Raw genomic sequence first — 23,681 nt, forward strand, 5'->3', positions numbered from 1 at the left:
TAAAGTAAAGGAAGATGGGCACGGATGTTAGCCCACTGCCCATCTTTCTCAGCGAAAAGAGGAGGATTGGCAACAGATCTTAGCTTGGGGCTAATCTTCCTCACCAAAAAATAAATATATAAATAAATAAAATCAGAGATTATCAGAAACTTAAAAAAGAAAACTATCTTACATAGTCAAAACTCAAAACTTTTGAGCATCAAAAGACACTCTCAAGATCATGAAATACACTCTACAAAGGGAGGAAATATTGGCAAATCATTTATCTATAAGAGATTAACATACAGAGGATATAAAGAATTCCTACAACAAACAACCCAATTCAAAAAGAAGCAAAGAAGATACAGTACAAATGACCAAGCACAGGTAAAGATGCTCAATATCACTAGCTATTAGGAAAACACAAATCAAAACTACAAAGAGATACCACTTTACACCCACTAGGATGGCTAAAATAAGCAAGATATAACAAGTGTTGACAAGGATGTGGAAAAATTGTAACCCTCATACATTGCTGGTGGGAGCATAAAATAGTACTCTCACTTTGGAAAACAGTTTGGTAGTTCCTCAAACTTTTGTTAAACATCAAGTCATCATATGACCAAGCAATTCCACTCCTAGGTATATACTCAAAAGAACTGAAAGCAGGGACTTAAAACAGATCTTTGTACACCAATGTTCATAGCAGCATTATTCACAATAGCAAAAAGGTAGAAACAACCCAAATGCCCATCAACAGATGAATGGAAAACAAAATGTGGTATATACATATTATTCAGCCATAAAAAGGAATGAAATTCTGCTACATGCTACAACATGGATGAAACTTGAAAACATTATGCTAAGTGAAATAAGATAAATGAAAGGATAAATACTGCATAATTCCACTTATATGAGGTAGCCAGAATAGGTAAATTCACAGACACAAAGCAGAATAGAGATTACCAAGGACTGGGGGGGTAGCGAGAATAGGAAGTTATGATTACAGTTTTTGTTTGAGATGATGAACAAGTTCTGGATGTGGATATCGGTGATAGTTGCACAACATTATGAATGTACTTAATGCCACTGAATTCTATATTTTTAAATAGTTCAAACAATAAATTTCACATTATGTACAGTTTACCACAGTAATAATGAATTGGTGAAGCCAGGAAAAAAAAAAAAACTATTTACATACCTGACTTTGTGAAGATGAGACAAAAAGTCACACAAAATATTTTAGAAGTCCCATACAATGATCCTAAGACATCTAGTTGAGACTACAATACTGAGTGTAAGGCTATATTCCTATTATAATCAGAAATCATAATTTAATGCAATTTGTGCTGTCTCTCATACATATGACAAAAAGTATTTTATTTGTTACTATTAAGGAAACACAGATAATATAGCTTTTAGAAAGAGTTTTACAGAAATGCAAATGTCAAATTAGCTCTGTCATAAGGAAAATAGATTTTTTTTTAACTATTAGGAGATAACTGTGAAGGACTTAATAAATTTGAAAACCTGAAAAATCCATTTGTAGTGGTTTCACTTGCATATGGAATTACATAAACATCTATTATTCCAAGTATAGAGACTCAGGATACTAAGATAAACAGAAAAGTCTACCCTTTTAGGTTAGCTTTATCCCTGCCAGAATCACCAGAGTCACTGGTGAGAAGCAGACATCTCGGGTGCATTTTCAAATCCTCAAACCGACACCAATACACAAAATGAGTAAAAGTCTTCTAAATTCCAGTGCAACTTTCAATAGTCTATCTTCTAACAAATTCTTTTAACACATATAGAACTGACAGGCAGTACAGTTCTCTTAGACCTATAATTGCAACCTTCAATCACATTCCTATAAACTTGCAAATTGGGAGTCTGAGATACGAGCCACATGTTATTTCAACATTCAGAAGAAGACATGGAAATGAAAGTTAAAAAGCATATTTTAAAAGATAACTAAATAAGACATAACCATTGATTGTAAAAAGCAACACATCACAATCATATAAAGACACCAATAACTGTAACCATCTGGTTCTCTTGATCATCGAACATATGCCGAACACATCTACCTGTACTTAAAACATGCAAAGTGGTTTTATTAAAAAAAAGGTCCTCCTCAAGAAACTTGCAATCCAGTGATGAGATTAGTACACACAAAACAATACCATATGTATGTAAAAATATTCAAATACCAAGGATACAAATTAAGAGTCACAGGAATTTAAAAGAGATAAGTAAATACTAGATAGACGAGGAACGGTCCAGAGAAAAGGTAAGATTTTGGCAAAGCCTATTAAGTCTAGAAAGATGGGTAGAATCAAATAAGAATTTCATAATCTAGCCTTTGCCTGTCCAACACTTTATACAATATAAAATTATTAGAATAAAGAAGAGAAAAACTCACTTCAGATAAGACAAATCACAGAAATATGAAATAAAGAAAGCAAACCAATTAGCCCACATAATGCTTATCGTGGAAAAGAGGTTAAAATGTTTAAATAGAAGTACATATCAAATTATGTAAATTATATGAAAAAAAGGTTCCAAAAATTGCACGGAATTTTGACATGACTTTCCTATTCACACCAGTAAGTATTTGCTGTTTATGAGAAACGTGATTGTCTCAGAACCAAACCAAGGCTTATCTACAAATGTGGGCACTCTAACTTAATCAAAGGTGCTAATTATAACACAAATTAGAAATCTACTAGTCTTTACACATAAGGTTGTGTTTTTTCCTTTGTATTTTCTACTGAGTGCTTCATGGATTCAGATAATTTTACTTTAGAACCAGGAGGCATTCTTTTTAACCCAAATTTTAAATGTTTACATTCCTGGAACACTTAAAACACTTGCATATATGTCATGAAATAACCATAATTCATCCTGTAAAAATACAATTTACCAGATTATTACTATTAGCTCTATTTATTGACTAAAGCGTTCTCCTTTATTCAAAGGGCACTACGTTCTCCCAACCATTCAGTCAACATTTTAAGAAGCCCTGCCAGGTACCTTCCCGACCCCAGAGTTCTTATTCTCAAGGATTTCACAACTCATATGAAGTAAAGGAGACAGCCAATTAAACTAGCAGCTGTACTGCAATGGGATAGCTACTACAATAAAAGTGTCTTACAACAGAAAGGGAGAGAGAAAGCGGGAGCAATATCAGGGAAGGCTTCTGAGAGGACTTGATGCCTGGGCTTCGTTTTGATGGATGAGGATCTGATGAGGCAGATAGTTCAGGGAGAAAGATGCATGTCAATTCATCAATGAGCAATTACTTCATGCCAGCCACTATGCCAGCTTCTGGAAATAAAAATAACACACTGACCCTAATTTCAAGACACTAGTAACCTTTTCAAGACTTTGCTTCATAGAAAAAAGGATTAAAATTTGGTCTTAAAAGTAAGTTCACATCTCAATTTAAAAAAAAGTTCACCATGAACACACAAAAAGAAGTAAATATTGTAGATTTTACTTATACAAGATTCGAAAATAGGCAACACTGGGGCTGGCCCCGTGGCCTAGTAGTTAAGTTCAGTGCACTCCGCGCTTTGGCAGCCCAGGTTCACGGGTTCAGATCCCGGGTGCAAACCTACACCACTCATCAGCTATGCTGTGGCGGCAACCCACATACAAAACAGAGGAAGGCTGGCACACACGTTAGCTCAGGGCAAATCTTGCTCAAGCAAACAGACGAAGACTGGCAACAGATGTTAGCTCAGGGCGAATCTTCCTCACCAAAAAAAAAAAAAAAATAGGCAAAACTAATCTATAGCCTAGAAGTCAGAACAGTGTTACCTTTGAGGGGTAGTATCGACTGGGAGAGGGCAGGAGGGAGCCTACTGGGGTGCTGGAAATGTTCTATATCTTGGTTTTGCATGGTAGTTACTAGATACATACATAAAATTTCATCAAGCTATACAGTAAGATTTATGCACTTTACTTTATGTAAATAATAAAGGAGGGCATTCCAAGATCTAGGAAGCAGCATTTTGAAAGGCACAGACTAAAATCAAAGAAACTACCAAAGTTTGTACCACACTAAAAAGATTGACTTCAAACTACAGGTGTGGGTACCTTCCAAGGACATGCACCTGAGTAAGATGACCAGATGTGGGGGCCGGCCTGGCGGCATAGCGGTTAAGCGCGTGCATTCGGCTTCAGCGGCCGGGGGTTCACCAGTTTGGATCCTGGGCACCAGCCTACTCACCGCTCATCAAGCCATGCTGAGGTGGCATCCTACATAGAAGAGCTACAACTCTACAACTATGATATACATCTATATACTGGGGCTTTGGGGAGAAAAAAAAAGATGACCAGATGTGTATTTCAGAGAGATCATTCTGGTGAAAATACAAAGAACGGATTGGAGGAGTAGGAGAAACAGAGTCCACGGGGGCAGATGAAGGCCTTTTCTAATGCAGTGACTTTAAAGATGGAGGAGAAGCAGAAGATAATAAAGAAGGTAGTACCAAAGGGACACTGTGATTAATTAAATGAACAGAGGGAAAAAAGGAAAAGGCTCAACTGATGACCAACTTTCTGGCTTGGGCCCACAGAAGAATCACAAAGACAAGCAATATATAAGCAGATCTGTGGGAAAAAGTTGCATTTAGTTTTGGACTCTACTGAAACAATACAAAAAACATGCTCCACTCAAAACAGAACATTTTTCTATGAGATGTTATTTACTGCCAAGTGCTCATTCAGTTGATATCCTATTTCTTTCATTATTTAAATATATATGCTTGGCAATATTCTGTCAACTTAAATTTGAATCTCTATGGTACCAGTGATGTGACAATATAAAATGCTTTCACCGTTAGATAATTGCTCCTTACTACACTGCTAAGCCTATAAACAATAACCAATTTTGTCCTTCCATAATCAGCTGTAAAGAGGTATTCTCAAGTCAGCACCTCTGACAAAGAATAACTTCTGATCTATAAAAATCCACACAGCCAAAGATTTCATTTATGGATGCTTGCATAAACTAAACAATCTCTATACCAAATTTATTAATCAAACGACTGTTATAAACCCACCACAGCTGCTCACCAACAGATTCCAAAACCAACTTCAAAGCAGAGCCAAAAATGACACAATAACATGTTTAATACAACTATTTTTTAAAAGCAGAAGATACATTTAAACATAGATATACATATAAAAATATGAGTTTTAACACTCAGGACACACACATATGAGCACACACATATCCTGAACCAAGTTTCCTCTAAAAGTCCAATCTGGTTTTTAGAAAAGACTACTTTGGGGCCAGCCCTGGTAACCTAGTGGTTAAGTTCAGCATGCTCCATTTCGGCAGCCCAGGTTTGGTTCCTGGGCACGGACCTACACTACTCTGCTAGCAGCCATGCTGTGCTGGCAGCCCACATACTGAAAAAAGAAAAAATAATAGAGGAAGACTGGCATGGATGTTAGCTCCGGGCAAATCTTCCTCAGCAAAAAAAAAAAAAAAAGACTACTTTGATATGCAGTTCACTCATTCAACAATATGTATTTTTTTGTGTGTGTGAGGAAGATCAGCCCTGAGCTAACATCCATGCCAATCCTCCTCTTTTTGCTGAGGAAGACGGGCTCTGAGCTAACATCTATTGCCAATCCTCCTCCTTTTGTTCCCCAAAGCCCCTGTAGATAGTTCTATGTCATAGATGCACATCCTTCTAGTTGCTGTATGTGGGACACGGCCTCAGCATGGCCGGAGAAGCGGTGCGTCGGTGCGCGCCCGGGATCCGAACCCAGGCCGCCAGTAGCGGAGAGCGCACACTTAACGGCTAAGCCACGGGGCCGGCCCCTCAACAATATGTATTGAGTAGCTAATACATGACAGGCACTGTGCAAGTAAATGAGAGATCAAGTACAAAGACTATTAAAAAGGAACTTCAGAATAATTACTTAGTAAAAATATAGAGCCTCTCGTAAACTAAAGAGTAGAAGGAGGGCCGGCCCCGTGGCTTAGCGGTTAAGTGCGTGCGCTCCGATGCTGGCAGCCCGGGTTCGGATCCCAGGCTCGCACCGACGCACCGCTTCTCCGGCCATGCTGAGGCCGCGTCCCACATACAGCAACTAGAGGGATGTGCAACTATGACATACAACTATCTACTGGGGCCTTGGGGGAAAAATAAATACATAAAAATTAAAAAAAAAAAAAGAGTAGAAGGAAAGAGTAGAGACATAAGAATTATTTTAAAGTAAGAAAGCACCAGCTCAAGAGTGAAGGTCTCAAAACTTTACTTCCCATGCATCTTTTTTCAGGAAGCGACCAGAGAATGAGCTCTACCAAAATGGAAGAGTAAATCAAGAAAGAGAAAACAAAGGATACAGAAAACAGGGGATCCAACACAGGACAGCAAAAGGAATCTCCAGGATGATGTGAAGGAAGATCCTAGGACGGCAGCTATGCTTTGAGCAACAAGGGCAACTGGTACAAACTGAAGCAGGCCAGATGGCTCAGCAAGTTTCTTCCAACATAATGAACTGAGTGAGCATCTGATGTATATGAACATACAGAGTAGATTTAACAATTGGTAGGAACTTTTGGGGTTGAATTATAGTAAATAGAAACCTAAGCAAATAAAATAAAGGCAATTATTAAAAGAAATATTCAGGAGCAAATCAAGCATACAGGAAAGGAAAAGTAATCCTAGTACATTAAATGACTTAGCTATGAACTGCGTTTACAAAGGCCTAAACATGTAAACACTGAACGATGATCTAACCAAAATTACAATGTGACAAGATGAGGAAACAGGAGGATAGGAAGAGCACATGTGTATGTGGGGAGTGGCAGCAGTGTAATAAAGAGCTAAATCCTCATCTTTAATAGTGAGAAGCCAATAAATACTCCTTAAATCGGTAAAAAAAAAAAAAAAGCAGCAATATAAGCATATTATTTCCAGATATAAAGGCAAAGACCAAATTAATAAATTTAAAGCGTTAAAACTATTGGCCAATGGGTAGAGGAAAACTGGCAAGGGAGGGAGGATAACAGTACTATTGTTTCCATAACAGCCCTGTAGAACCATGTGATTCTAAATTATGTGCATATATCACTGTGATAAACATTAAAACTAAAAGGCTAAGAAGGGGAAAAAAAGGATTAGCCATGGAGTGTAAGAGAAAAAGAATCCTAGACAAAAAGAAGCTAAAGATAGTCACAAAAATTAGTTTAAAATCACCAGGATTATTTGGAACCAGTGAAAGAACTCTGTATGTTGACACGAACTTTATTCTCAGCTTCCAAAGTAACTCTGTACAACACTTTCAGCAAATAAGTTTCCAACTCTAACCTCACATATGGCAGTTGGATGATACTGCTCATCACAGACATTGTATAAAAATAAGTAATTTCATGAGCACAATTATTAAATGTTATATATTACCAAAAGACATTCTCAAGTGTTCATAAGGTCAATAATACTGCCATACTAGTGTCTCAATGACTACTCAGGAATTTACATTATTAGGTATCAACTTTACATATTTGAAGTAAGCAGACAAAATTACGTATTACATTTACGGCTCTTACTTGTTTGTGTGTGTGTGTGAGGAAGATTAGCCCTGAGCTAACATCCATTGCCAGTCCTCCTTTTGCTGAGGAAGATTGGCCCTGGGTTAACATCTGTGCCCATCTTCCTCTACTTTATATGTGGGGCACCTGCCACAGCACGGCTTGACAAGCAGTGCATCGGTCCGCACCTGGGATCTGAACCTGTGAACCCGGGCCACTGAAGTGGAGCGGGAGAACTTAACTGCTACACCACCAGGCCGAACTTAACTACTAAGCCACCAGGCCGGCCCCAAGGCTCTTACTTTTTTTTTTTTTAATTTTTATTTATTTATTTATTTATTTTTTCCCCCAAAGCTCCAGTAGATAGTTGTATGTCATAGTTGCACATCCTTATAGTTGCTGTATGTGGGACGCGGCCTCAGCATGGCCGGAGAAGCGGTGCGTCGGTGCAAGCCCGGGATGCGAACCCGGGCCACCAGCAGCAGAGCGCGCACACTTAACCGCTAAGCCACCGGGCCAGCTCCGGCTCTTAAATTTTTAACGATCATTCAAACCTTCAGCACAAATTTTTTCAAACCTGATGAAAGGAAAAGAAATTCTGAGATAGATACATTGCTTAATATACTTTCCTGGTCAGCGTTCCAATCTTTACCCACCAACCTTACAAACGTTATGCAAGTTCTCCAAATCCTCTCTCCATCATTTGTATATTTATACATTCACCCAACTCTCCTCTATTTACTGAGCACTTAAAATAGACCAGGCACTGCACCTACCCTAGCACTGATGATTCAGCATCATGCCTGACAATAAACATAATAATTACATACTATGAAAGACTATAAATGAACTATACAGAACAGTACAATAGTGACAGAAAACCACATCATATAAGGTGATAAAAGAAGGCCTCGCTAAGACGCTCAGGGCTGGGACTTCAGGTATGAAGAATGAGCCACAGGTGTAAAAATTTGTAAATAGCCTTTCCAGGCTGAGAGGAAAGGAATGGCAGGATCTGATTTGGATTTTAAGATGATACTGGATGCTGCGTGAAACTAGGAAACCACTGCACAGTATCTTAGCAAGAGATGATGGTAGCTGGCACTAGAGCAGCGGTGAAGATGAGCAGAAGTTAACAGACTGGAATGGATACCAAACGAAGAGGACTGCATGAAAGCCTCAAACTGGGGTAAAAAGGATAGGTCAGATGGTGAGAGAAAGGGAGGAACTGAGGATGTCTCTAGATTTTTGGCTTTAGCAATTGGGTTGAAATAGTGGTGCTATTTACTGTCGCGAGAAAGACTACAGAAGGCCTACCTTGACAGAAGTCTTTTTCATAATGGAATCTCTCTAAACTCTTTCACAAGTCATTAGGAAAAGGCAAGAGATCATAGCACAAACCTTATAAGGCTTTTTCTGCAAGGGATAAGATGCTGAGACAATCTAACTTCTTTATAGAAATGAAAGAGAAGTTGGAGAACTTCCTCTGTAAAACCTCATTTTAGCATAGTTTTGCTTTTGATACAATCCAGTATCAAGGACTCTAAGAACTATGTTATAGCAAGATTTCAAAATATCAATTTTCCTGAACCTTGTTCACAAGATAATGAACTTGGGATTTCACTAAAATAAAGAGAGCCTTATGTTAATGAATAAATCTCTAATAAGGAGCGGTGTAAAGGGAAGGCCTTCAACTTTGAATAGATAGATCTTCTAATAGACAGGTCTCTGACTCTAACAGTAAATACCAAAAAGCTAGTTTTATCAGGCTTTTGCGTCAGTAATTAACTATCTACCTCTGACCTCCAACAGCTCTTTATTATTAGATGAGAGGAACAAGAGAACTTCTTGGCATGCAGAATGAGGTGGAGTGGCTCAATTTAAACAGAAATATCATGAAGCCCAAAAGGTAAAGCAGAAACATAAACAAACCCAGAAAAGAGAAGCCACACTTCCTGGATACAGTATGAAAAGAACTGTCAATGCCATTTTAGTCTCCTCAATACCACTATCAAATCACCAACTTTTAATTCATAAATAAAATCTCTCCACCCCCAGCTGTTTAACATTAAAGTTTCTAATCCAAACTCGCAGCATTTATCTCTAGTACTCCAAAAACAAATTTTCTACAGTTACAGCAAGAATAATAATCACTTCCCTAGCTTTTCCTGTGACCTATCATATAATCAAGCACCAAAAATCTTCCCTATCTCCTGAGAAAACACCTGGCTATTAGTTGGTCACCACATTCCTAACTCTAGGTTACTTCTACATCTTTCTGGAAGGCAATCCTGAATGCTGTCACTGTGAAGTCGCATAACGAAGCACAAAGACAAACAATGAACAAGAAAAAACAAACAACAGCTGTCCAGTTTGGTAAACGGGGAGGCCATTTACCATCAAGTGATGTCACCTCATTCTGCTCATCCCCCCAAATCCAGGGTTCATTGGTATATTTATCTCCTCTTTGTCACTGATACTCCATATAGAGTGTCAAACTGGAGATTATGAAGAACGGCACCTTTGTAACTACTCAAGTGACTACATATAAGCAGACTAATTTAAAACTGCCCCATTTTTCTCCTTTACATATAATAACAGCTGCTAGGTATACTTGCAAAAGACTTAACCAAACCTCCAATTCCACATTAATGCTAGAGAGTTCACTGGTAAATTTAACAAATTCAGATAAAGGCAAATAAGTGCTTTAATAAGAGAGAACAGTGCATCCCAGAAGGTGCCAACTGTGAAATTCAATTTTCATTTACACAATGATACATTATGCTAAACCAGCTAACATAACATCATAGGTAGTATAATACTCATGAAATTTTAACATTAATACCAGGAAACTTGGTGATAAAATCTTGGTTGGGGAGGCAATGTTTTAGACCATATTCGAGTTGGTGGATAAGCAAAATGAAAAGTACTGGAATCTTCAACTACTACATGCTTAATTATTCCACTAGCAAACACAACAACTTTTAAGTGACTAGGAAATTAAATTCTTTAAGACACAATTATCGAGCACATACTATGAAACGAGTAGTGTTAGAACACTTCCAGGGCACCAAATACACCCCCACACACTTTCCATTCCCATAGCACTTCCTTCTATAGCACTGTAGCACTTAATATACTATATGTTAATCATTTATAAATGACATACATATATACTACTTTTTGAAAATATTATGTACATTATCAAACATACACAAAATAGAACTTTAAATATAAGTTCTAAAATTTTATTGCCACCCCCCAAGGATAGTCTTGCATACACCTTGAGGTATATACACTTCAGTGAAGATCACTGACCCAGGATATATGCTCCTACAGAGACAGTCTTAGTCATCTTCGTTTCTTCAGTGCCTAAATCACAGCCAGCGCTCAGTAAAAATTCGCTGAACGAACGAGCAAAGGGACACTCAAAAACATGAATCCACAACATAACTTTTTGACATGCTATAGATCATCACTCAGCTACCTAGTCCAATATCAGTGCCAAATTCCACTTAAAGAAACGGATTAGAAGAAATTTACCCACTGTATTTTAGTACCGCAATTTAAAAGCTAAGAACAAAGAACAATTTTAATTCAGCCAATTCTTGAAAGAAAAAAGAAAAGCCTTATAATTCTCCGTTTCCAGAATGAGAGAGGGAGTAGCAGGAAAAAAGAATTAAAGAACTGGAGAAGATTCTTAAGGTTTCTTGGAGTTCTAAAATGCTCTAAACTGCAACTCATCTTTCATTCAATGTTTTCTTAATGCTATGTCCCAAGCATTTAGAACACATTTTTAGGAAAACACAAGGCACAAACTTAGATGTAAGCTTAGAAGTAAAGGAATGAAGAACATAGCTGCTCAAATTCTCAGCACCCATCAAGTACTGTAGGTATACTTTAGAAAACATATGCAATCTAAACCAGAGTCAAGCCTTCAAGGGAAGGCTTATTTGCGTTCTATTCAAAATATTTAAGAAAGATATACACAAGCCAAAAATAAAAGCTACCACTAATACATCTCCCTTAAAAAATTTTTTAAGGTATACTGATGGACCATCTAGCTAAAATAGTATGCAAAACCAATCTTCCTACTTTCTAGAACTTCTGAAATGTAAATGAGAAGTCACTAGACTGCCCTTTCACTCAGGTCCAGTAAGTGTTATGTTATTAACGTAACACTCCATTTCCAAGGCCCCATTTTGCAAGATAAAACTGCCTGCAATTCCATGTTTGTATGTGGCAATATATACTTGACTATCTTTTTAATGCTATCTAATTATGGTCAGGCATTATTTAGTGCTCAATAATTTTAAGTAAAGCAAAGGGTGTAGCTATTTCAGTAGTTTATCAAGCTTGCTTTTTACTTGTACTATGATTCATGTAACACACATTGTGTTTGTCCAATTTTCCCTCCCTGCTCCATTCACCTTATATAATATAAGCAAGCAGATAAGACTAACAGATGGAGGTTTTAGTACCTATTTAGATTATTCAAATACCCCAAAAAAGTTCTCAAACCATTTTTTTAGCTCTATCAAAAGCTTTATAAATTCTTTCTGTAACCTTACTAAAAGAAATTCTATATTAAAGTCTGACATGTACTAGAGTAAATAGCATCATGTTCAAAAGAACTGCCCACTTAAAAAAAAAAAAAGCTACTGGTTTACATTTAGAAATGCTATTTTATCAACTTGCTTCTCTCTTTTGCTTTAATTTTCTTCTGCAGCAAAATGGATAAAACACAAATTCATTCAAACAATACATAAGGTTTTAACAAATATTTTGCTACTCATCTTTCAAATATAAGTTAAATATAAGTTAAAATTCAAAAGGCAGACACACTTCACAAGTTGAACAAAAACCTTCAGTCAAATCAGTTTAAGACGTACCAACTATTAATTTCATTTATATTTACAAAGGTACAATCTTAGTTTGATATGAGAGCAAGCAGACTAGAGGTGGATAAAAGTTTAATTTTAGAATTCCTTAATGCCAGCTACATCATCCTCAAACTTAGGAAACTAAACACTTCTGGACCTTGAAGCTGTAAATCAGTTTGACTGATGTCTTCTTTCACGCCATGTAAGCCATTGCCTAATTGAGGCCAGACCTGTCAGGCTCAACAGCATCCCGGAAATGACTAGCCTACTAGAGCTGGAAACACATCAAGAATTTGGAATATTTCTCATATTGAGGCAAGGAAAAAAGTTCGAGAGAGACTGTCCATAATAACAATCATTATACTGTTCCACAGGAAAGACATAAAAAGCATATTTTTGTTATTCTGGTCAGTCCACAATACACCTAAACTCTGTATCTACTTTCAGGTAATGGTCCACTGAACTTTTATACCTTTTCTTCCTACATATGAACAAGAGTTCACCACTAAATTTTCAGTTTGAATGCCTTTGAATCTAATTTTTATTTTACATCCTGAGGTACCAAAACCATTCCCTGGAGCACGGCTAACTTCTTGACTTAGAAACCTGTGAACAATAATGCCTGGCACCTAACCTACTTAATGTTTTTCACTTCTTACCAAGAAAATCCATTAAACGTCGAAAAGACTCAAACCCCAGTCATGAAAAATTAAGCCACATTCCGGCCATAAACTGTGCAAGAGACACTTTCAGTTAGCGTGTGCTTTAGTGATCATGGACAGCGGTATCAAAATAAGTGGTAGGGGGTTGGGGCCGTTAACAACACACTGTGCATCAGAGCCAATAAACAGCAGGCTAGGACTGGCAGCAGGCTAGGACTGGCAGCAAGGCCGGTCTCTAAAGGCAGCTATAACACGATATCAGAATGCTGGGTTTCCGAATGCCATTTTATGGGGGGGAGTGAGTACTGGGGATCAAGTGCAATAAAAGGCTCTGGCCAACGTCTCTGGAGATGAAACTAAGACAAGGTCTTGTGGCAACACCAGTTGTCCAGTCTCGTCTCACCTCAAACACAACTTAATTTCAGGTCGTTCTGATCAAAGTCAGTCGCTCAAAGGGCGAGGGGGTGGCAGGAGGGGGTGGTGATAACCCCTAAGGCCCTCGGAAAAGGCAGACTGCACAATTGAAAGGCCATTCTACTAGTAAAGAGGGCTTTGCAGCCGCCTCCCCTCTCCTTTCCAGCCAAGGCCGTTAGGTACCAGGGTAGGATGTTGCTGGAGGTTTTTAGGAAGGAGCGATATGAGAAAATGGCAGTAAAGGATGAGGGGGCTGGAAGGGCTGGTGCCACCCAAGGAAAGGGGGCAAGGAGGGCTTCCCTGGACACATCCAAGATAACAACGCCACCAGAGGACGGGCACTGCCCTGCCAGCGCCAGATACCCGTCTCTGGGAGAGCTTCGCCTCGTTCCAGACGGTCCCAATTCGCAAACACTGCTCCCACCCGACCCTTCCCCCTCATAATATTCCCCATCGCTGGCCTCCTTTCCCTTCCGCCTCAGGCGCCCCACGCCCTCAACCTCCTCTCCCCTCCCCCGGTCACCCACCCTCTGGGCAGTCCGTCGGGGCCTCCCCAGCAGCTCGCCCAGACCCCTCCCCCCTCACCTCTCCTCAGCGCCTCCTCGTAGCTGAGGAATCCGATCCGTGACTCCTTGGCGCCCATGCTCCCCTCATCCCCTCGGCCGGGGGTCGGAGCCTGATCTCGCCCCTATCCCCCCCTCCTGCCTTCTCTTCGGCGACCCCGGCTGACGGTGTCGGCGTCCCCAGCCCCTCCTCCCCCCACACTAACAAGTGCGGCTTCTGCCTCGGCGGCTCCTCCCGGCCGCCGCCACCGCCTCCATGCCGAATCACGTGACCCGCTCCCACTCCGCCCCCTTCCCCTCCCTCTTACTCCGCCCTTCTCCTCTCTCCTCCCCTCCCTTCCCTTCTCTCCTCACACCCTCTTCCTTTCCTCCCTGCCCCCCTCACGCCAGCCCAGCCGAGGGTCACCTGACCCCAAGGCCAGGGATTGTTCCGGGTAATGGCAGCCAGGAACCACACACTCCGCCCCGCCCCACGTTAACCGCGCGCAGGGGCGTAGGGGCGGGGCCGGATCCCGCGCGTCACGCATCATCCCCACCTTCCCGCCTATCCGAAGCCGCGAGGCCCGGCAGCCTCCGCCCGCGTGAGGGGCGGTGACTTCCGGGGCGCTTGAGGCCGTCCCTCCGCCCACAAGTTCTGGCGCTCGCGGGGCAGGATCGGAGCAGTTGGCGGTTGTTCTGGCCATGGCCGGGACCCGTCTTGGAAGACCAGTGGAGTCTTCGGGAACTGGGGTCTGATGGGTGTGGTTCGCGAGAGAAAGGGCGGAGCTGACGGGCGAGGAATTCCTAACGTTAAGGAAATTCTTGACTGGGAGGGAGTTGTGGAAGGAAAGGAGACTCTCAGGGATTTCCTGTGACGAAAGAATTCTTAATTCTAGTGGGGAGATCCCTAAAGAGAGTGAAACTTGTGACAAAGCCTAGAATATCTTCCCTTTTCGCTTTATCTCATCCCCCCACCCAGTTGACTGGATTTCTTTTCACATCCGCAGGCCCAACTGCCCCTTGGCCCAACTGCCTCTCTGAGGCTGCCTCTTGTACAGATGCTTCTGAAACTGTTCTGCAAAGGCTTAGCTTGCTTCTCTCCAAGAGTTTGCACTTCCCCAGAAATGTGAGGGTTACAAGACTTGTAATGGAGTTCCTTTTTTTTTTCAATTATTTTTTTAATTGAGTAAAGTATACATAATTTACCATTTGAACCATTTTTAAGTACTTCTTAAGTGGGGTCTTACAGTATTCCTCTTGTGACTAGCTTATTTCATTTAGCATAATGTCCTCAGAGTTCATCCATGTTGTAGCATGTATCGGAATTTCCCAGGTTTCCCATATGATCTAGCAATTCCACTCATGAGTACATATCCCAAAGAACTGAAAGTGGGGACATGAACAGATATTTATACACCCATGTTTAGAGAACTTTATTCACAATAGCCAAAAGGTGGAAGCAACCCAAGTGTCCATCAAGGGACAGATGAATAGATAAATAAAATGGGGTATGTATACATACAACGGAATACTACTCAGTTCCTTGTTTTTTAACTCTATTCAGTTTGGTTTTGTTAGCGCTCACGCTTGAAAGTCATGGTGTAAAGCTTCTGGATAAGGAAACAAATTTGAAAAATAACCATTTGGATTAGATTAGATTCAAGGTGCCAGTTAGGTAATTCAGGGCCAGCAGAAGGATTTGAGCTCCTAAAGCCAACAGATTATAATATGCCCTGCTAGAGAAAGAATTAGGTAATACTCTGTCTACTCACCTTTCCTGGCAGACCAGATCAGCAGCGTGGCATTAGTCACAGTGCTGCCCTTTCCAGTTCACTGCAAGGTAGTTAATTTTAAGACCTCAGATAAGTTTCATTACTAAAAGTCCTTGATTAAGGGAGTTGGGAGTGTACTTCAAAGGTTTTAATTTCCAGGCCATTAGTTAGATGTAGACATAAGTGTCCAGACAAAACAACTCAGTCATCTTCAGCCTGCGGTTAGATTATGGTAATTATTGGGAAGTGGATCTTAAGAAGGGATTCAGGTGTGGGGGAAAAGACCCTGAAGAGTTCAATTGCAACATACCTAGGCATTCATTGTTACTGCCCTAAATAATCAGTGCTTAAAGGTGATCTTACCGTACAAAGGATGGACCTGAGTAATTATCTACCCACTTGATTTACAGTGGAATCGGAAACAAATTATTTCTTTGTAGTGCTTGCCCCACTTAAAAGGTGGCACTAGAGTTGGAATTAATCTGTCTCATGAAATACTAAATTATTACAAAATACTCGGGAAAGAAAAGAATATAAACTTTTGAATGAAAGATTTAGAGCAGTACTAACATACAGGAACTTTTAAAATTTCCTCCTGTGACTCAGGCCTGGCTTCCCCTAGGGCCATAAAAATTTTCGCCCCATTAAAGCATTTATCATGGATTGAACACTTCTCAAAATTATGGGTTGAGATAGCAAACTTAAGAAATACTGCTTCTCCTTTGTCTGAGTTAAATTAAGCATATTATTAAAGGCAGTGAAGCAGATAGTTATGTCTGATGGGAATTTTAAATGTTAAACTGGGATTAAAACCTGCCTTTTGGTTTGTATTACACAGTATCAGGCAGGCAAATGTTAAACATCCCTCTATAACTTAAAATTGATACAGTACTTAAATTTGATGATGTAGAAAGTCTAAAGTCTTCTTGTCATGCTGAAAGAAATTCTATTAATCATTTAGTTTGTTCAGTTTCATTATATTTCACTTAATCCACTGAAGAGTTGGCCAGCCACCTGACTTTAAGCATTAGGTTGCACTTGGGGAACCATTGCTTTAACTATAATTTTACGCCTGAGGAAGAGTTGTCCGTATGAAGATTGAAAGCATGGGAGATTGGTATGTAATTTCAACTTCTAGTTGGGTAACCTAAATGACAGTGTTCCTCAGTTTCTACTCCAAGAGAAATGACATACGAATAGGACAGTCATTTTAGTACTTGCCAAAGAAGCTTAGGTCATAGACAGGGAGGTCAATACAGTGAAGAAGGGGTGGAACAGCACCTAATTTATGTATAACTTGATTGCCACAAAATAAGGCCAACAGTGTATGCAGTGTGACTATACAATAAGAGAATTGATTTTCCAGTATCATGGACTTGTTACCTTATAGGGACACAATATAAGAATGTGATCACTTGTATTATATTTTTATTTACTCTAATGCACTTTAAGCTTTTTGTGTGTGTGTGTGTGAGGAAGATCAGCCCTGCACTAACATCTGCCAATCCTCTTTTTTTTTTTTTTTTTTGCTGAGGAAGACTGGCCCTGGGCTAACATCCATGCCCATCTTCCTCCACTTTATATGGGACACCGCCACAGCATGGCTTGCCAAGCGGTGCACGCCTGGGATCCAAACCGGCGAACCCCGGGCTGCCACAGAGTACACGCACTTAACCGCTTTCACCGCCAGGCCAGCCCTGAGTTGATTTACATTCTAATCAAGAGTATCTGAGAAAGCCAATTTCCCCTCACCCCTGCAACATTAATATCAATTTAAGCTGATTTTTGTCATTACCCTTTACCTATTACAAATCCTACCAACAAATAATTAAATCCCTGCTTTTCTAGACATGAGATTCATTTTCATTTTAAACCTGGACAGAATATTTGAAGAGTGAGTAAAGAGATGTCATTCTCTAATCTGCAATTAAAGATGTTTCTCCTTTCTGTTTATTGTTCTTTAAAAGGTGCCTAAAGCCAGCTCTAATGGCCTAGCAGTTAAAGTTTGGCACACTCCACTTCGGCAGCCTGGGTTTGGTTCCCGGGTATGGAACCACACCGCTTGTCCATCAATAGCGTCTATGGCGGTGGCTCACATAGAACTAGAAGGACTTACAACTAGAATATACAACTATGTACTGGGGCTTTGCAGAGGAAAAAAAAAAAGAGAGAGAGAAAGCTTGGCAAAAAATGTTAGCTCAGAGCAAATCTTTCCCAGCAAAAAAAAAAAAAAAAGTGCCTAAAATTGGCAAAATTTCAACAGGGCGCATCCCCTAAAAACTTCCAACTCACAAGATACCTAAACTAAAACCAAGAATGGGAAAGAAGTTAAATATTCAGAGTGAGGGCCTTTAACTTAGACTTGCTTTAGAAGTTCTTTTTCTGTCTTACCACAATCCGTGGTTGGCAAACAATTACCCTACCCATTGAACCTGTGAGTAAATGTTTACTCTTTATAATACCCTTGTATTGCCCTTCTCCACCCCAACTGCAATGAAGTTGTGTTTGTGTCTCTTTCAAATTAACAGTTTACAAAGGTTAGGAATGGATCTTGTGGACCACCAGTGGTTGCTTTTTCTTGTTAGGTCCTGAAAAATCGAGCACCTTCTTTTTAGTCCTCCTCTAATCTCCTTATTCCTGCTAATGTGGTAACTGCCTTGTACTCTTCGGCCAGTCTTTTTCAGCAAAATAGAAACTACAAGTTTGAGAATAAGTACATTAATTGAATTCTAATTAGCAATTAAAACATACAATAGTACAGAATCCAGCTCCGAACAGATAGGATATAACTTACTTCAGTTTCTAGGTTCTAAATAGCTTTGTCAAGTCATCTAAAGTCCGGCTTATCACTCTAATATGCTTTCTTAGGTATCTGAGAAATGCAACTCTAGCTTTGTACCTTTGACTTTGAATTCTTCATCTAGTAAATAAGAGATTTAAACTGAGGGGCTTTTTCCAGTTGTTAAATTCTGTTATCTTATTATCTCTTGAAATGTACATTCTCTTGCCAGCTCAAATCTGTTTTTATTTTTAGTTCAGGCTGAGTTTTTTCTCACCTGGCTGTTAATACAGTGCTTCTGTTCTGTTTCCCACCTTTTACTGAACTTCCAGTCTTCTTGTATAATTGTCCTCTCTTTCTTGACTCCAGGCTTCCTTTTGATCAATAATTATTATTTTGATGGGGGAGGCTATGCGTGTGTGGGGACAACGGGTATATGGGAAATCTCTGTACCTTCTGCTCAGTTTGACTGTGTACCTAAAACTGCTCTAAAAAAATAAAGTCTGATAAAAATTCTTATACAGAGCTGTGCCTGCCTGCTCACAGGTATTTAACAGCTAGTTATTGTGGTATAATTTGAAAACTCTCAGGGATTTACAGTGGGAGTGAGGGTGGGGTAAAACATTAGCGTCTTAAAAGGAGTTAGGAGGTGAAGCTAGATACACAGTATGTGAGTGTGATTCCAGGTTTAGGTAAAACTTTTTGCTTGGTGGTACTGATCCAACAATTAACATTTTTTTAAATCCCAATAGGATTTGAAAGCTATAAAAATAGCATTTGGTCAAAAGTTTTTTGACAATTATGTTCAATTACTGGCACTCAGGGGGGTGGGGGAGTGGAATAAAATCTGTGTTTCTTTGAAAGAGGAAGGAAATTCACTTAAAAAAAAGAAGAAGTTGACAAGTCGCTCACTCATGCCTATTTAACATCTTCCCACTGCCCCAACATTTGGTGTGGATGTTGCAAATAGTTCATTTTAACCTTTATTAAACATTTTCTGTGTGTGAAGATGCTTTTGTGTGTGTGTGTGAGAAAGATTAGTCCTGAGCTAACATCCATTGCCAATCCTCCTCTTTTTGCTGAGGAAGATTGGCCCTGGGCTAACATTCGTTCCCATCTTCCTCTACTTTATATGTGAGACACCAGCCACAGCAGGGCTTGATGAGCAGTGTGTAGGTCCATGCCCAGGACCCGAACCTGGGAACCCCGGACCGCCAAAGCAGAGTGCACGAACTTAACCACTACACCACCAGGCTGGCCCCGAAGATGAATTTTTTAGAAAGCCTATGGGAAGTACTACAATAGAGATAAGTATAGTATATTATTGGAACTGAGAGTAGGGAGAAGTATTAGTCCAAACTGAAGAAGTGGGGGAGGGAGGAAAACCTTGGGGGATGGAAGTCTTAAAGGATGAGTAAGAAACCAGCCATTCATTCACTCCTTCAACAAATTCCAAGTGCCTACTATGTGGCAGGCATTGTCCTAGGCACTAAAGATACAGAATTGAACAAAGTAAAAATTCCTGCTCTTATGAAATTTACATTTTAGTGGGAAAAGAAAGACAATAAACAAAATAAGTAAAATAGTGGTAAGTCAGTTGGTAACAACTTCTGTGGAGAAAAAATTGCAGAGACGGGAGAGAGGAAGTGCTGAGATGAAGGTATTTAAGCCAAAATCTGAAGGAGATGATAGAGCAAAACTTGTGGATATCCAAGGGAAAATTGTCCTAGGCACTGAGGCAAGAGCATCCTGGCGGTTGTGAGGACTAGCAAGGAGCCAGTATGACTGCAACAGTGAGGGAAGTGGATAGAGGCAGATCCTCCCTAAAGACTTTGGCTCTTACTCTTTGGAAAATAGGATGCCACTGCAGGCTTTTGAACAGAGAAGAGATCAGTCATACATTTTTAAAGAATCCCTGTGACTGCTGTGTTAAAAATGGACTGGGGTGACAGAAGAGATGAAAGGGTAAACACAGGGAGACCAGTTAGGATGCTATTGCAGCTATCCAGGCAGTGAGGGTTAAGGAGTGAGAGATTGGGTCCAAGACAATATTTTGAAGGAAGGGCGAACAAGATTTACTGATAGATTGGATTGGGATGTCTGAGAGAATATCAAGGATGACTCCAAAGTTGGTGGCCTAAAAAACTAAAAAGATAGAATTGCTATTCATTAAGATGAGGAAGACAATAGGAGGAGCAGGTTCGTGGGGCAAGATCAGGAGCTCAGCTTTGGATCTGTTATGTTTGAGCTCATTAGACATCCAAGTGGAGATCCTGAATAGAGAGTTAAATGTTTGTCTGAGGTTAGAAAAAGTCCAGGCTGTAGATGTAAATTGAGGAGTCGTTAGAAATTGATGGTGTTTAAAGTCATGAGACTGGATGAGATCTCCAAGGACATGATCCACTCCCAAGGTAACTGGGGCTTCCAACATTAAAAGTTCAGAGATAGGGAACTTCCAACATTAAAAGAACGGAAATAGGTGAAGCCAGTGAAGAAGAGAAGAGGACATGCCAAGAGAAAAGAAAAGTGTGAATAAAGGCACAGAGGTAAAAAGTAAAACTCAAAAGATAAGCTCTGCCTCATCAGAAATACCTTTTGTACCAAGAAAATCAAAGCTAGTTACTAAAACAACTGAAAAATCAAAATCCGCTATTAACTAGCAAGGTAATAGTTCTCACTTTTAACACTTGGTAAGACTTGTAAGCATTTGAGGAATGCTTTCAGGTAGATTTTAAGAGCTTAGTTGGTTTTTGTCTGATTTCTGTTTTGCTGTGATCTCTTCGAGCTATCAGTGGGTAATACTTGACAGGAGGTTCTGGAGACAGTAGGTACCCTTAAAATTTTATCTAAAAGAGTGAATTAGGGGCCGGCCCATGGCATAGTGGTTAAGTTTGGTGCAGTGGTTAAGTTTGGCGCGCTGCACTTCGGAGGCCCAGGTTCACTGGTTTGGTTCCTGGATGTGGACCCACACCACTCATCAGCCATGCTGTGGTGGTGACCCACTACAAAATAGAGGAAGATTGGCACAGATGTTAGTTCAGGGCTAATCTTCTTCAGGCAAAAAAAAAAAGAGAGAAAGATTGGCAATAGATGTTAGCTCAGGGCGAATCTTCCTTACACACACAAAAAAGAATGAATTAGGCTAAATTATGATAAAGTATGATAATTAATGATTGAAAGTAGATCTCTACCTATGCATGAACTTCAGCCAGGATGTGACTCAGAAGAGATTGTTGAGGCCCATACTTATGTGCACATTAGTAAATAATACTGACATCCCTATTAATTGATGAAAAAATTGAAAGGAGTAGCCAATAGATACAGAGATTGTTCCCAGAAAATCTGTTGGGAAGGGGTTCCCATTTGCCCCACTCAGATAAACTCTCTCTTTTTTTTTAATTTATCTATTTTTTTTTGGTGAGGAAGATTAGCCCTGAGCTAACATCTGTGCCCATCTTCCTCTATTTTGTATATGGGATGTCGCCACAGCATGGCTTGATGAGCTGTGCATTATGTCCACGACCGGGACCCGAACCTGTGAACCCCAGGCCGCAGAAGCAGAGTGCGAGAACTAACCGGGCCAGTCCAAACTCTTAATTAGTAGCTCAGACCACATAATAGACAAATGGGCAAACTATCCGAAAAAGGGTGCTATATTAACCCAAATCTTCTAGTTTCTGTGGATATGGAACAAAAGCAAAAGTGGGCAGAGTTAAATTCTAGTTAATAGATCACTGTGTGCATTTATTAACTGTACTCAATCTTGCATTATACAAACACTAATATAACAATTTTCTCCATCCTCAATATTCTATCCCTCATTGATTTTAAACTTACTTTTTCGTTCTTCTGAAGTGCTAAAGAACTAATTGGAATTACATTCTAATATGTATATCTTTGTTTACACGAGGGAGTGTACCTGTACTACTGTATGTGATTCTGGTTATTATTGCTGCACAAGAAAAATTACCCCAAAGACTCAGTGGCATAAAACAATGTTAACATTTATTTTGCTTGTGAATCTGCAATTTGGGCAAGGTTCAGGGGGCATAGCTAACCTCTGCTCCATATAGTGTCAGCTGCAACAACTTGAAAGCTAGATACTGGAATCGTCGGAAGGCTTGCTCACTCACGTGTCTGGCAGTTGATGCTGGTTGTTGGCTGAGACCTTAGCTGGAACCATCGACTGGAACAAATACACATGTAATATGCATGTGTATTTCCTCACAACATTGTGGCTAGGTTCTAAAGGTGAGTAGAGAGAGAGAGATCAGCCTAAGCTGTATAGCCTTTTGTGACCTAGCCTTAGATGTAACGCAGTGTCACTTCTGCTGCATTCTAGTCATTGGAGCAGTCACAAAGTTCTCCCTAGGTTCAAGGGGAGGAGAAATAGTCTCCAGAAATATTGCTGTGCCACAGTCTTCCCTCTGGTCACAGCAATTTACATTCTTCTCATATGCAATATACATTCACCTCTTTCTCCAAAATCCCCTTTATATGACATCAGGTTCAAGCTTGGAGTCTAGGATCTCATCATCTATATCAGGTCCAGGTGTGAATGAGGCTCCCTGGGCCTCATTTGTTTTCTCAACTACAGTATCTCTTGACTTGAATATCTGTTCTTAATAAACATACAGTGGGGTTATTTAGGGGAAAGGGACCATGATGTATGAAATTTACTTTTAAATGGTTCAGGAAAAACTATTTTTACACACACACACACACACACCCTTCTGGAAACTATTTTCCCCTCCTTGAGCCTGAGCAGAACTTTGTGATTGCTTCAATGAATAGAATGCAGTAGAAATGGTACTCTGTTATATCTGAGACTAGGAGATACACATATGTATGTATTGCATGTACATATATGTGTATTGCATGTGTGTGTATATATATATAGAGAGAGAGAGAATGGGAGAGAGGGAGAATGCAAATGATAAAGCAAATTGAGTAAAATGTCAACAATAGATGAATCTGAGTAAAGAGTATGCAAATATTCTTTGTACTATTATTATTTTTGCAACTTTTGTGTAAGCCTGAAATTATTTCCAAATAAAAAGTTTTTAAAATGTGATGTGGGGGCTGGCCTGGT

General features: G+C 39.8%; 1 protein-coding gene across 2 annotated transcripts in view; it reads right to left on the bottom strand.

Moving 5' to 3' along the window:
• Positions 1-14,196, bottom strand: part of USP32 (ubiquitin specific peptidase 32) — a 220,177-nt gene extending 205,981 nt beyond the window's left edge. The window contains exon 1 of one of the 2 annotated variants that reach the window (XM_058560459.1): positions 14,082-14,196. In XM_058560459.1, coding sequence (XP_058416442.1) covers positions 14,082-14,139 — 58 coding nt within the window. In that variant the 5' untranslated portion in view covers positions 14,140-14,196. The remainder of the gene's footprint in view (positions 1-14,081) is intronic. The other variant, XM_058560460.1, reaches the window with a different exon arrangement.
• Between the last annotated feature and the right edge of the window lie 9,485 nt (positions 14,197-23,681).

This window comes from Diceros bicornis, chromosome 18 (assembly GCF_020826845.1).
Source record: "Diceros bicornis minor isolate mBicDic1 chromosome 18, mDicBic1.mat.cur, whole genome shotgun sequence".
Classification (NCBI taxonomy): Eukaryota; Metazoa; Chordata; class Mammalia; order Perissodactyla; family Rhinocerotidae; genus Diceros; species Diceros bicornis.